Source organism: Liolophura sinensis, chromosome 7 (assembly GCF_032854445.1).
Source record: "Liolophura sinensis isolate JHLJ2023 chromosome 7, CUHK_Ljap_v2, whole genome shotgun sequence".
NCBI lineage: Eukaryota > Metazoa > Mollusca > Polyplacophora > Chitonida > Chitonidae > Liolophura > Liolophura sinensis.
This window is the reverse complement of record NC_088301.1, coordinates 39,231,633-39,244,721: the sequence shown is the minus strand read 5'-3', so window position 1 is coordinate 39,244,721 and position 13,089 is coordinate 39,231,633. Positions and strand designations below refer to the sequence as shown.

The window sequence follows — 13,089 nt, the reverse complement described above, 5'->3', positions numbered from 1 at the left end:
TGCGATAGACTTCCTAAGTTAAGGAATCGCTTTGATCTGACAGGCTACGTCAGCGTTGTGCATAACCCACACAAGAACACACACCACTCACCAACCTACAAGCTGTGATTTGACCCCAAGGGAATGAGAGAAACTATAAAACCAGAGGTCTGAATGACGACAGACTTGGTTATCAAAGAATGTTTACCCAGTGATGCTGAATGACATTCTTATCAAGCCACACGTCAACCCGTATGGACGCCTATCGCACTCGATTACGTCAACTTCACTCCAAACAAGATACAACATAGTGTTATTTAATACTTCGTCTTCTGGGGTAAACCACGGACCTTTGGCTAGTTACTGGCGAACTTTTCCACGTTTGATGTACAGAGAGGCACACCATATTGGTAGAAGTATAATGGTCAAAAAACGTTAGATTGCGCAAAGGATCACATGACCGTCATCAATCGCTTATTGTTACCAAGGCCCCAAAGGCCTGGGCATCTACAAATTCCAGTCCAAGCCCGGGTTTGAACTCGCTCCTCTTGAATATTTGCCGTTGAAAGACAAACAGTAACCATTCAGCCACGACTTGCATCGGTATTTTGGGGAAGGAAGGTAGACAAAAGTGTCACACATGGATAATTATCGTATGATAGGTTCGATTTCAGTAATTTAAATAGAGAGCTAAGATTGCTCTTAAACAGCACAATTGCACTATGTGGGTAATATATGTCTAAATCCGTTGCATGTTCACTTTTTACATAGATGTTTACAGTGGAGAAAGAATAAAGAACAGCAGCACTAGGACATTTATCTCAGTAGCCCCATTCTTGCAAGGAATTATATTCATGTCAAAAATGTATAGGCTGCTTTAGACTTCAGCTATTTTTCGATCCTCAGTATCTTAAATGAAGAAAATAAAATAATGAACTTGATAAAAAAAATGCCATGGGGATCGAAAGCTAGTATAAATAGTTAACAATTACGTGGACATGGTTTTATACTTCTTCATCATTAATTCTGAAGCTGTTGTAAAACAAATACTTTATTAATTTACCTTCCCGGGGCTACTCTGTGGCCCTTTGTAGCAATAGAATGTTTCCTATTATGAACCAGTTATGCAAATGAGAATATCAGCCTTGCCAAACAATACGTTTCCAATTTTATTACATTCTATTCAACCACAAATCTCCTGCAGCAAACGTTATTCGCCTATATGCATTTGTTTTCATCCCTGACTCGTTCATTTGCGCGCAGAAATCGTAGCTGAAGGCTTTAACATTTTGAGTACAATTACATGGCACAACGGAACAGATATTTTATGGTTTTTTTCTCACCTGTGGAAAAAGAATAAGAGAACATAAAGAGTAAATTCTGTTAAGAAATGCACGAGGAAAATTATTGTAACCAATCAAAATGTTGATCTTTGAAATGATAATTACTTATTGGACACCTAACCATGGGAAATGAATTTCCCACATGTTATCACTAGTTCTCATTTGTCTCTATGTCCCGTCACTTAGCAATATGAATGTGCAAATATTATTAATCATTCTACTTCTGTATAAAGAGTCAATGTTTTAAAGATCTTGATATATGAAGAACACTATTATCTTCAACCAGAACCATGTTGGAAAAAAACTGCGAATAAACTCTTCACTGAGAATGCTATATTATTAAATCAACAATTTAGAAAATAACGCTTGTCAGTCTCTCCCATGCATGCATATTAAGCATCTTAAATGCATAAGCAGTCAATGTCCTTTAGAACAGGCTGATCTTTTGGATCTTATTTTGAAGTTTTAAATCCATTTGGATATCTAGGGTTCACACCACTATCGGTTTATTGACTGGTGAGGCATCTTATTTGAATTTAATATTTACGTTCAATATTCTTTTCCACAGAAACTTATTAATGTCATTCCCTCCTCGTGAATGCAACTTGGAGACGTGCGATCTTCATTTGCAGAGTTATTTGAAATTTATAAACTGATTTGCTTCACATTTTGCGTCGAAAGTGTGATTCAAAACGGCTGAAGAGTACGCTATTGCATATGAAATAGAGACACTAAATTCATGGATTCACTTGTGAGAGGAGCCTCGGGTTTATTATATGTGTGCTTGTACATGGTGTTGGAAGGTGTGTTATTATGGATTTCTCTTTCTTTTTAACCGTGTATGAATCACTCATCGGTGTCCTGTTTACTTCCTCTATAGCCTACATGGTATCATTAACTTGGTTAATCATGCGGTTCATTACATTTTGATGTAGTTTCCCACCCATGCATGAGGGATCCGGTGCACATCAATTATACTATAAATATCTTCATACACACATACACCAGTGGATTGTTTTCTCTTATATTTGCTGAGTGGTTAAATTGTAGCTAGGGCCGGTGTTGGCTAAACTGACTTATCTCCCCATTATTGTTCATGGTATCATTATCCACTGAAAAGTATATGCATTGTCTCAAAGGATGACGTCACAAATCATATCTCTGGTGTGAAATTATTCCCATTCGTCTTGTAATAGTTACCTCAAGTATGTCTTAATTTCTATAGAGAATACTGGGCCAGGTACTGGCCTAATGATTATGATCGTTTCACCGGTTACGTGTGACCATTTGCCAGCTATCACACTGTCATTCCTGCTCTGATTTTTATCTCTATGCTGTACGTCTTAATTATATTACAATCATGAACACTTTCACTCTCCAGGTCTCGAACAGAATCTTCGAGATTCCCTGCGCACCACAACTGTTCTCTGCTCGAAAGTAGCGGTCAACAGCACTCAAAATTGGCCTACCTTTATGTGGTTCTATGCATACAGTGTGTTGGAGATCACTTTCCTTCCACCAATATACGGCGTAGACTTTGCAGGCAAGTGTGTCAGTTACTTGCCCGGAGGCCAGGGTTTACTACTGGCATTCCCATTCCCTTCATCCAACTTACCACTGGCGCATAATAACCAGTTAATCACTGACCAACTGCATTCGATGCGGAGTTTGGGTCATATACTCTGTTTTTCAGCGAGAGCTTTACCAGTGAATTCAGTTGAACGTAGTGCGTTAAGGGTTAAATGGTGTCTCAGCGTGCTTGTAACTGGTAATTGATTAACCCATGAACTTTCCCAAAATCCCAGTGTATGTAATGGTGTTACAATAGACAATATATTGTTGATTTGTTTTTTTTTTTTTTTTTTTTTCTCATGTAGAATTTTACCTAATTTTTCAAAGGGCTGGCCCATTGTTGCCATATTTGCAGTATTACCTCTGTAGAAGGCCATGCCGAAGAATTCCTCTGCCATCAAGCACTGTCTCATTACTTCACTTTAATATATAGCATCTTCTGTTGCATCGCAGTTTGAAAACACCTACACCCTTTTGGTAAAGTCTGTTGATACTCAAACTGGACATTTAACACGCTATACAAATTAATGATTTGACGTTCAAATGTTAATAATTTCAAGATGTAATCAACGTAAAAGTATACTAGTAAATAATATCTTAATAGGACAAAGCAAGGGTCATAACTTCTCCATCCATAATTCCACCAGTCTTCTTTATCCCTGTCATTTTGCATGGATTGTTTCATTAATGCCCGTGTGTTGTTTATGGCGCACACCATTCAATTGAATGGAGACGACAGTAACTTCAACCAGCCAACCAACCAACAATAATTCAAAGAGCTTTGCTGAGCATATGATTACAGACACCAGGTCATATATCTGTTACAGAGACATATCGGCCTTTCCCATCAGCACATACGTCACTATATATTCAGACAGAAATTCCGAGAAGTAGGCGAATCATACACTTTATAACCACTAGGTAGTTATGCAACTATTTACATTGCTTTGGATGTCACCTTTGACAAAAAATGCGATGTGACTCCCACGACTAAGAAGAATGCAGATCATTTTGCCTGAACTCCTGTTGACGGGCTCACGTTATGAAATATGTTCAGAATTTGTGTAGGTTTGTCTTTTTACATGAACATAACGTTCTAACCTGAAGAAAACCTTCTAATGTGACATGTGTACTCTAGAGCCAAAACACTGACGATCTCACCAAGATCTGTAGGGCTGTGATCGTGTATACTATCACAGCTCTGTCTTCTTCCTTTAAATAACCTTGAGTACCTCTGTACTTCCCGTGTTGTCCTCATGCAATATTCTATAATGCAGTCCCCCGAATAATGTGTCCGTACTCATAGTCGTCTCAGCTTTCAATCAAGGTAGGTATCCCGATGTGTCATCACTAATAAATCCGCACAGATATGAAACGGTGGAAATCGATCAAATTCCATCTCTGACCCCTATGCTTAGAAATAATAATAAGAGCCCTCTGTGGACCTGTGGGTATTATTTTTCTTTCCACATCTAAAAACCGTCTTCGTAAAACAGGTAATACCATTCAGTGAAGTCACAATGTAGTTGAACTTGGCTCATTTCCACTGACGATATTCCTCCTATTTGAGAACTGCTAGCATGATGTTATATGTATTCTGTGAATGTTTAGCATCAATCGTGTTATGCACAACAAAGGAAGAGGGGAATAGAATATCTGCTATGTAAAGATACAGCAACTGTAAATTTTGTATACATTTTAGTTCACTTCCACTTACGACAATTAGTATGTACAAATACAGTCTTAGGAGAGACCTCCGTCTACAGATCAACCATCAGCGATATTCTTATACAGAAACAAGCTTACTTGGGTAAATTTGAAAACAGTGCAAGCGGGGATAAACGGCGGTTTAACAACGCTTGTAAATTTCATACGCTAAATGACTTGGTGTGGCAGTGGTTTTTGTAAACACAATGCATGTAAGACCATACACGCAACTCCCGATAAACCGGCCACCTGTCAAATCCGACATTTTTTGTTCGTCCCGAGCATGGTTGGTTTTCACAATTTTGACTGTAAGTGTTATCAACGAAGCAACACCAGTGTATACTTCTTGCAAACAAAAATATTGTTCCTAACTTGATGTAAACGCGCCGCTGAAATGTGAGTAAAGATGTAATTATAGCGGATACGACCGAAAAAAAAGAGTCTTAATGCATGCACTCATCCCTCGAACTGTACTTTCAAAGGCAGGGTGACAATGTATGCCCCCAGACTCCTCACAACAGCTTGTCGACCTAGGGACGTTATTAATCAGCTGCTATGGACGCAGAACGCAAAACCGGAACAGAAAGTGGTTTCCCCGGCAGGCATAGGCATATATGTCACATTCTTCAATGTCTTAATGAATGAGTCATATATAAGGCCAAGTCGCCCATTAACAACATAGTAACATAATGAAGAGTATAACCGTGAGACTTGTCACTTACACCAGAGATTTCACATTCTTAAGACTTGATTTAAAATGGCGGGAAAAGGTACAGGCCTACAAATATGTCGATGTTATACTCCCTAGTGCTTGCTTCTAAAACACTTGGATATACGAAACCTTTCTGAAGTAATCATGGTAGAACTCATACAACCCAAAATATCCACACAGGCCTTTATTGTGAGGCTGGATGAATGCAGCTACAAAAGTACTCTCTACAGATGGGAATGAATATGGGATAAAATGGAAAGATTGAAGATTATCGGAGGATTATGCCTATGGTGATTACGGCGTCAGTGCAAACCAGCACATAGCCTCTGGTATACATTGAATTATGACACATAACAATTAACCAGTTAATAATCTGGGAAATCGAAAGAGATAAATTTCAGTCCTGCATCTGTTCCCACCGTGTATAAAAATGCGCTTATAACACTCTACCTATACTCCTGTCCAAAGAGGATCGCCATTTTCGGCCCCCTGGCGGTGGGTTCTGTATCAGGACCAACAATCACGCAGGTATCTGAAGCCACTGAACTGTGGCAGTCTTTTGCTGTAGGGTGATGGCATTTCGCTGTACCTGTCATCCCTCGCTAAGGTTCGCATAGTACAGAACTTACTCAACTCGGCACAACTCGGCACAACTCGCACAAATATAATTGGAACATTTTTCCGCCGTCGCATAAATAACGGCTTGCTGGCGAAGCGCGATTGTTTTAATTCAGCGCACAAAAGTGTCATCCAGCAGGTAATTAGCCGGGCGAGTATTTAATAGCCTACCAGGTGTGCCTGGGCTTTGGATCTACCTGGCGGACGCCCATCTCTATCTTACTACCGGGGTATGACTTAATTTTGGCCTAGCTGACAATGATTTTACCAGCTTCCTTATCAATTCCGCCTGCACGGTGGGGTTTTCCGCTTGTCCTGATCAGCCTTCTCACCGGACCTGCACTTGGGCTCTTGACGGAGGCACAACGAACGGATATCTCTGACTTTGTCAGTGCGTTGGTGGAGTGCCGAAATGTTTCTGGCCTTGCCCTGGGAATTGTCTTCGGGGATGGAAATAATGAAGACGATGTGTTCACGGCAGGGTTTGGCTACTCAGACCGTGAGAGAAATCTCAACGTGACCAACTCCACACAGTTCGCCCTTGGGTCTCTAAGTACCACTTTTACCACCACTCTCGTGTCTAAACTTCTACATGGCAACAAAAACAAGTCAGTATGATTTTCTATGTCTTTTCATTTATTGCTGAACATGTGGATAGCGCCCAAACTTCAGATCACTGATATGTAAATTGTTTTAAATATTATATAAATGATCTTAATGACTTTTGTACACATTTCACTAGGCCTGCAAGTAGTGTCTGTGGTGATTGTAGAAACATTGAACAAGCGTTCAGGTCGATCCGGAGAAGCTTCGAGGCATGTGGAATGCGTTTTGCTGTAATTCAATGTGTGTATTGCCGAAATTTATGACACACCTGTGTTTTGTAACTGTTGTAAAGTTATTCACAAAAATATTAAATAATGTCAGTCCATGAATCTTACAGACTGATGTCAAGCCAAGAGATTACAACATCGGAGGTATATTTCAGCTGCATGAGAATACCTGAATTTGAATTACACGACTGGCGCAGCCCCCCCCCCATTCCCGCCCCACTGTGGTTATGTTTATTATAATGGGTATTTGATATCCATTATAAAGCATAATTATCGCAAATAATGTGAATCGGACGAAGCTAATAAGCACAGTAATGAGATGAGTTGATATAAAGCTGAAACTGAAAAGAATATTTAGAAGAGAATTTTGTTCAAAACTACCAACATTCATTAGCTAGTTATATATTAACAATATTGTGATCTTCGTGTTTTTCTATGAGTTGATCATGCATATCATTACTATTGTTGTAAGTCTTCATTAGCGTATAGACTTATACCCTCTTGCACAAGAGTAATAGGTATTGCATGATATAAACAGCTACGATAAACAGAACTTATTACTCTCAGTATTTATACATTAAAGGGAAATGTATGTAGACTTTTTTAATATGACCTCGTAATATTATCGTTTATAGGAAGACAGTATATTAGTGGCGATCTCATATAAAAAATAGTCACAACATGAAAAGGCAATAAACATGTGCAGAACAAAACTGGGTGTTATCTAGTATGAATTTGTAAGGCATGTAAAAGCTGTTGATGTGGCCGAAGTAAGAATGTGAATGTCTTTTGTAAGTAAACCACAAACAGTCTGTGTAAAAAGCATGTCAGAGATCTTTCCCACAGATGAAGTCAACAATAAGCGTTTGTGCAAAGATTACCTAGATTATGAAGCTGGATCCAGCGAAGATTTCTGTATTAGGTTTATAGGTGGCCTCCGGGCAGGCCATTATAACTGACACAAAGGGGTCAGTTTGCATCGTCGGTTATCCCGCCTTCCTATTATCCCGCTTTAACAGCGATAATTATACACCGTCAAGTTTTATAACTAGGGGACGAACCATTCTTAAAAATCAACTCACCGATGTCTTACTACATGTATATCATATCCTGTCACTTCAGACGTTTACAAGCCATGTAATGATGACTTGCTGAATCCATAATTCATAAACCATAACCCTTAAAATCTTTATTGTAATTTGCTGTACATATATCCGCTCATATAAATACACAAAGGATGTTCATTTGTGAAGTTCCACTATTTATGCAGTATTACGGGGCGCTTACGACAAGGCCATCAGTAAATAATATTAAGAGAATTCAACATGACTGTAGAGTCGGGGACCAGAAGTTCGTCTTAGGACAGGAATAATGCCTCTATACAGTATGTGTGAATGTCAATTAATATTAAGCCAATTTAAACAGAACAAGTTATAATATATTAATTTGTATTTGTAGCACTTTAGGGAGATGTAAATTTTAAGCTTGAGGTAAAAGAGAATGAATGGCTTATTTGTAGCAAGAACATCATTGCCCTTTTATATTTTAAATTCATTTCTGTACTATACATCACGTTCACACCCTTATCTTTAATCAGCATTACTTCTTATAAGATAAAACTTAAAAGATAAGAGAAAGTTAGTGAAAGATAATGGAACGACTGGTTGACCTGTATCAGTATTAGGGCTCGGGTCGGGCAGCTAACTTGCCTTGGCTAAGTCGTCTCAATGAAGCTGCACTAGGTAAAAGAGCGGTACAACAGGGAGGCACATTACACCTACATGCACTCTAAGGACTCCTTCGTTGTCATATGACTGAAAAATTGTTAAGAATGACGTTAAGCCCCAAACACTCACTCACTCTTATAAGATAATCGTTTCTTTACAAATACAGACATATCTCACTATCGAACTAAAGAAGTATTTAACGTCAAGTCCACGGAATAATGAACACGCTAATGGCAAGGTTATGCTATGACAATATAACCGTTACGGAACTATCAGCATAACTAGATTCTTGGCAATTTTAATTGGTTCTTCCCTTCCTTAGCCTTCAGAAAAAGGAGATAAGCCCACCTATAATTCACACCTTGACTTGGTAGGACATGTCTTTCACGCATTAAACAGTGAAGCAGCACCTTAAATTTAACCGGGAGTAAGCAAGCAATAAGCAAGCACTCGTATTAACGCTATTGAAGTATCCATGCACAGAAATGTGTTGGATTACACTAAAATGTAGTGCAGGCGTTAGTCCTACACTTCTGTGTAGTGTGGAGAAATGGAGCAAGCACGGGCCACTTTCACAAAGGCGTCGTACTTGTACGATATCGCACATATAGGACAAATGGTGCGTTAATAGTGACGCACAAAATATCGTTCTACAAATCTACGATAAATAAATGTCGTGCGCCGCTTTGTGAAAGTGAACCCTGGCAGCACGTTATGTATACCGTAACTACTGACCTCACAATACAACACTTGCACGCCCTTACCTCATCCGTTTACCTCGTACAAAGGGATTTAATGAGTGATTTCAACCGCTTAATTATGCATCTCGTCTCTGTTTGTATGCAGGTATCCTGATGGCTGGGACACGACCGTCAAGGAAGTTCTTGGCAGAGACTTCAAACTTTCCGATCCCCTCCGTACGGAGTACACCACTCTGCGGGACCTGGCTGCCCACAAAACTGGGTATCCTCATTACCAGAGCTTAATGGGGGGTCTGAGTCACAGTGTCAAGAGATCCGAATATTGTAGGTAAGTACACTTGACCAGTATAGTGGCTTGAAAGCAAGACTTTTTCTTGACAATAGCGTCTCTACAGTGGTGTATCATTTGTTGAGTTTGATTCCTGTGAAATCCAAGCACCATGCCAATGAAAAGACTCCAGTATATGTAACATGTTCATGAAACATCTGTCGCATTTGTGTAGTAGGGTTCAATGTCGTAAGCGTGGTAGCACTGCCTAATGACCTAGGAGCTTCCCACCAATGCCGTTGCTGTGAGTTCAAGTCCAGCTTCCTCACTGGTGGTACGTGGGAAGGTCTGCCAGCAGCCATGCGGATACATGGTTGTGGTTTTCCCCTGGGCTCCTCCCACCATACTACTGGCCACTATCGTATAAGTGAAAAAAAATAAATTAATAATTAAATAAATGTTTGTCCAGTACTCGTGCTGGAACATGTGGCTAATTGATGTGGTTGTGTCTTGGAGAATTTCTATGTAAACATGTTGAGTAAATTGTAAAATGTTATGGACCATGTGACTGTAGGCCTAGGCTAATAACCAAATGAAATCAATCCACCATGTCTAATTAGCAATCGTATTTGTCATTTTCGATATCCATCTGTTTGTTCCAGTCGTTACTTCTTGCTGAAGCCAAAATACGAATTTCGAGGGGATTTTCATTTCTCTAAAGAAATGTTCACGTTGCTAGGCTGCGTTGCGGAAGTCCTTGGAGGTGGAACATCTTTGGAGGAGCTGGTCACCTCGTATTTGTTTAATCCTCTACAGATGACGTCATCGTCCTTTGTCAACGCCACAGACAATCTTGCTGTTCCTCATGTTTACAATAATGGCTCCTTTCTGCCTCTGGATTCAAGCCTACTCAGGTAAAAATCAGTTAAGCTGAGACTATTGCTAATACAACACACCATGTCCGGGATGGGGAGATTTTGCAAACAGTTATGACATGCTTAGAATTGTTTTGTGTGTGTATTGGATGTAATATACTCTTTGAGGATACGGTATTTAAACATGCCCCCATCTCAAAGAGAAGGGAGCTCGAATTAATTTTGGTTAAATTTTAGAATGGCCTCAGGTCTGGCCACAAATATCTCATTTAAAATAGATGCGTTAATAAGTTTTCAGATTGGTAAGCCGATATATAACACAATATGACATTCATTTGATAAAAGTTATAACCCTATACTAGTTCGTTCTGTTTAGGTAATAGTTTAGTTATATCTGTTGCGAGATTAATGCGGATGTAAGCATGGGTTCGTTGTTTTCGACAGAGCTATATATCCCAATGAGGCTGCCGAAGGAGTGGTGTCAACAGCAGAGGACATGGTCAAATGGCTGCACTACCACCTCCTGCATGTAGCGAACATGTCCCAGATACAGGAAGGCCAGGTTCTCGAGCAAACATACCTTCCTCAGGTTCAATACAAACTAAGCAAGATGACAGAGTTCGAACCTCAGTCACGGGTCAAACAGGTCGTCTTCGCCCATAACCTCGGTTGGGAGTCGGGGCAGTACAGAAGTACGCTATGCTCAATCTACATTGTGTCTCTTTTCGTAATATTTAAGGTTTCTAAATTTGGAAGCTTTTAAATCATACATATTTGATACTGCTCCTGCGTTTCCTACTTAAATGAAAGAGCATTCTAGGTACAAGCTGAAAAGTTATTAGGTGATTAACATTCTAATACTCAGACTATTCATTCTGAGTGGCTTGCATTTCATTAGCTCTATTCTCAATATTATGAATTTTGCTTATTTGAATTGGCAAACTATCTCATGCATGTACACGCTGACAAAGCAGGCTGTTATCTTGACAATGATGCTATTATGAATATCGATACATTGCAAGTTGTAATCCAGACATTCCTCTTGTGATTTTTTTGCAACTTTCAAGGGTGAACAATAATAACCTTTCGTTAAATATATGAAGTTTTAGAAAAAAATCCCATCCAATGCTAAAATGCTGTACACCCCACTCAGTTCTAAATTGTTTTGCAAAGTACATACGTTTTTCTCGTCTACTTTAACAGGTTATCGGTTCATTCAACAAAGTGGAAAACTTTCTGGATTTACATCGAAGGTGGTAGTTTTCAGAGATATCAGCCTCGGTATTTTCATCAGCATGAACAGCGGATCTTCCAAAATAGACACCATGACGACGGACATTATCACATGGCACATTTCTGATCTTCTCCTTATACAACGGCCACCTTTGTTTTTCTCTCCGGAAAATGCTTGCATGCACGAATATCCATTTGCTCACGAAGGAATTCTTGTTCCTGGTCCCATGTTTTCCCAACCACGCCGACCGACCGCTTCTATTCCGACAAGGACTACAACAACTACCCCTGCCCCAAAGCAGCCACAATGGGAAACAGCATATCTTGGTACCTACGGCCATCAGACATTTGGGAATATTACCATTTCTTACGACTCGATGGAAGATGCTTTGACCTACAAAACGGGCGTAGTAGGCAGTGGCATGTTGCAAAATGCCGGTAAAGAAGACATGTTTCTGCTAAAATTCCGAGGTCCTCTTAGCTACATGCACAAGATGTTTCCTGACAAAAATATAACCTTCTACTTTGAAAAAATTCAAGATGGTCAATTCACGGCACTTCAAGTTCAGGAAGACCAACTGGAATATCAACGCAGTGTCAGATGGGATCTGCCTAACTCAGTTCAAAGTTTAACACAAAGGGTGGGAATAATGTTCACATTACTGGTCCTACAAGTGTCTCTCTTTTGATGTGTCAGAATACGACGGTCATATATAATCCTTTAAATTATAAGAAAACAAAATCTCTCTTACGTCACACATAAAGGTTGAAAGAGAACACCGATGCTGGACATCTTTGTCTCTTACACTGTGGAAATCTAAGGCGAAATGTTTTCTAAATGCACCTTTTGTTGTTTGGCGTAAATATGACCCCTCCTATGACTAGTCTAGTATCTAATGCACAATGAACAGGTTTGCTCTAAGATATAAATGAGGTACATCTGTCCGTTCTAAAAGTGGTGCCAGTATATATGATACTATGGAAATTAATGGTGTATTTATATTCCTAAATCCAACTCATTTAAAACTGCACGAAATATTCAGTTCTAGTATTGTCATTCAAAGTCAATTGAAATCTTCGAAGATACCTTATCTTATGTTCTCTTCGTCTGCCAATAATTCAGGGTTTTGTTGAAAGAACAATCATTTTATACAAGAAAGCATTCATGACTCCATCAATGAACTAACCTTCAGTAGTAAGTTATGGGAAAACATTCCATAGAATAAATATATATTTTCATACCCTATCACGCAAAACAGTACAGTTTCCATAAGGGTGTCTGGAATTTCGACAAGAAGTGTACATTGAGGTAAATTTGTTCAGTAACACATAAGACAGCAACATTTGATTAAAGTCAGCTATTCATGTTATATTGTATTTTTACAGAAAGTTTATTATACATCATGTATATGTATATAGTGTTTTTTCTATAGCAAGAACCATTCAGTTGAGTGGAGATTGTTTTGAGATATTGTACGATGGAACCTTAACATACATGTGAGTGGCAAAACACGCTGTTGG

General features: G+C 39.2%; 1 protein-coding gene across 1 annotated transcript; it reads left to right on the top strand.

The window, feature by feature from the left end:
* The first annotated feature begins 6,189 nt into the window (after positions 1–6,189).
* On the top strand, positions 6,190–12,257 carry LOC135470907 (uncharacterized). The gene is made up of 5 exons (XM_064749955.1): positions 6,190–6,539; positions 9,338–9,520; positions 10,123–10,374; positions 10,780–11,027; positions 11,539–12,257. The coding sequence occupies exons 1-5, from the start codon at positions 6,190–6,192 to the stop codon at positions 12,255–12,257; spliced, it is 1,752 nt and encodes a 583-aa protein (XP_064606025.1).
* Positions 12,258–13,089: the final 832 nt, after the last annotated feature.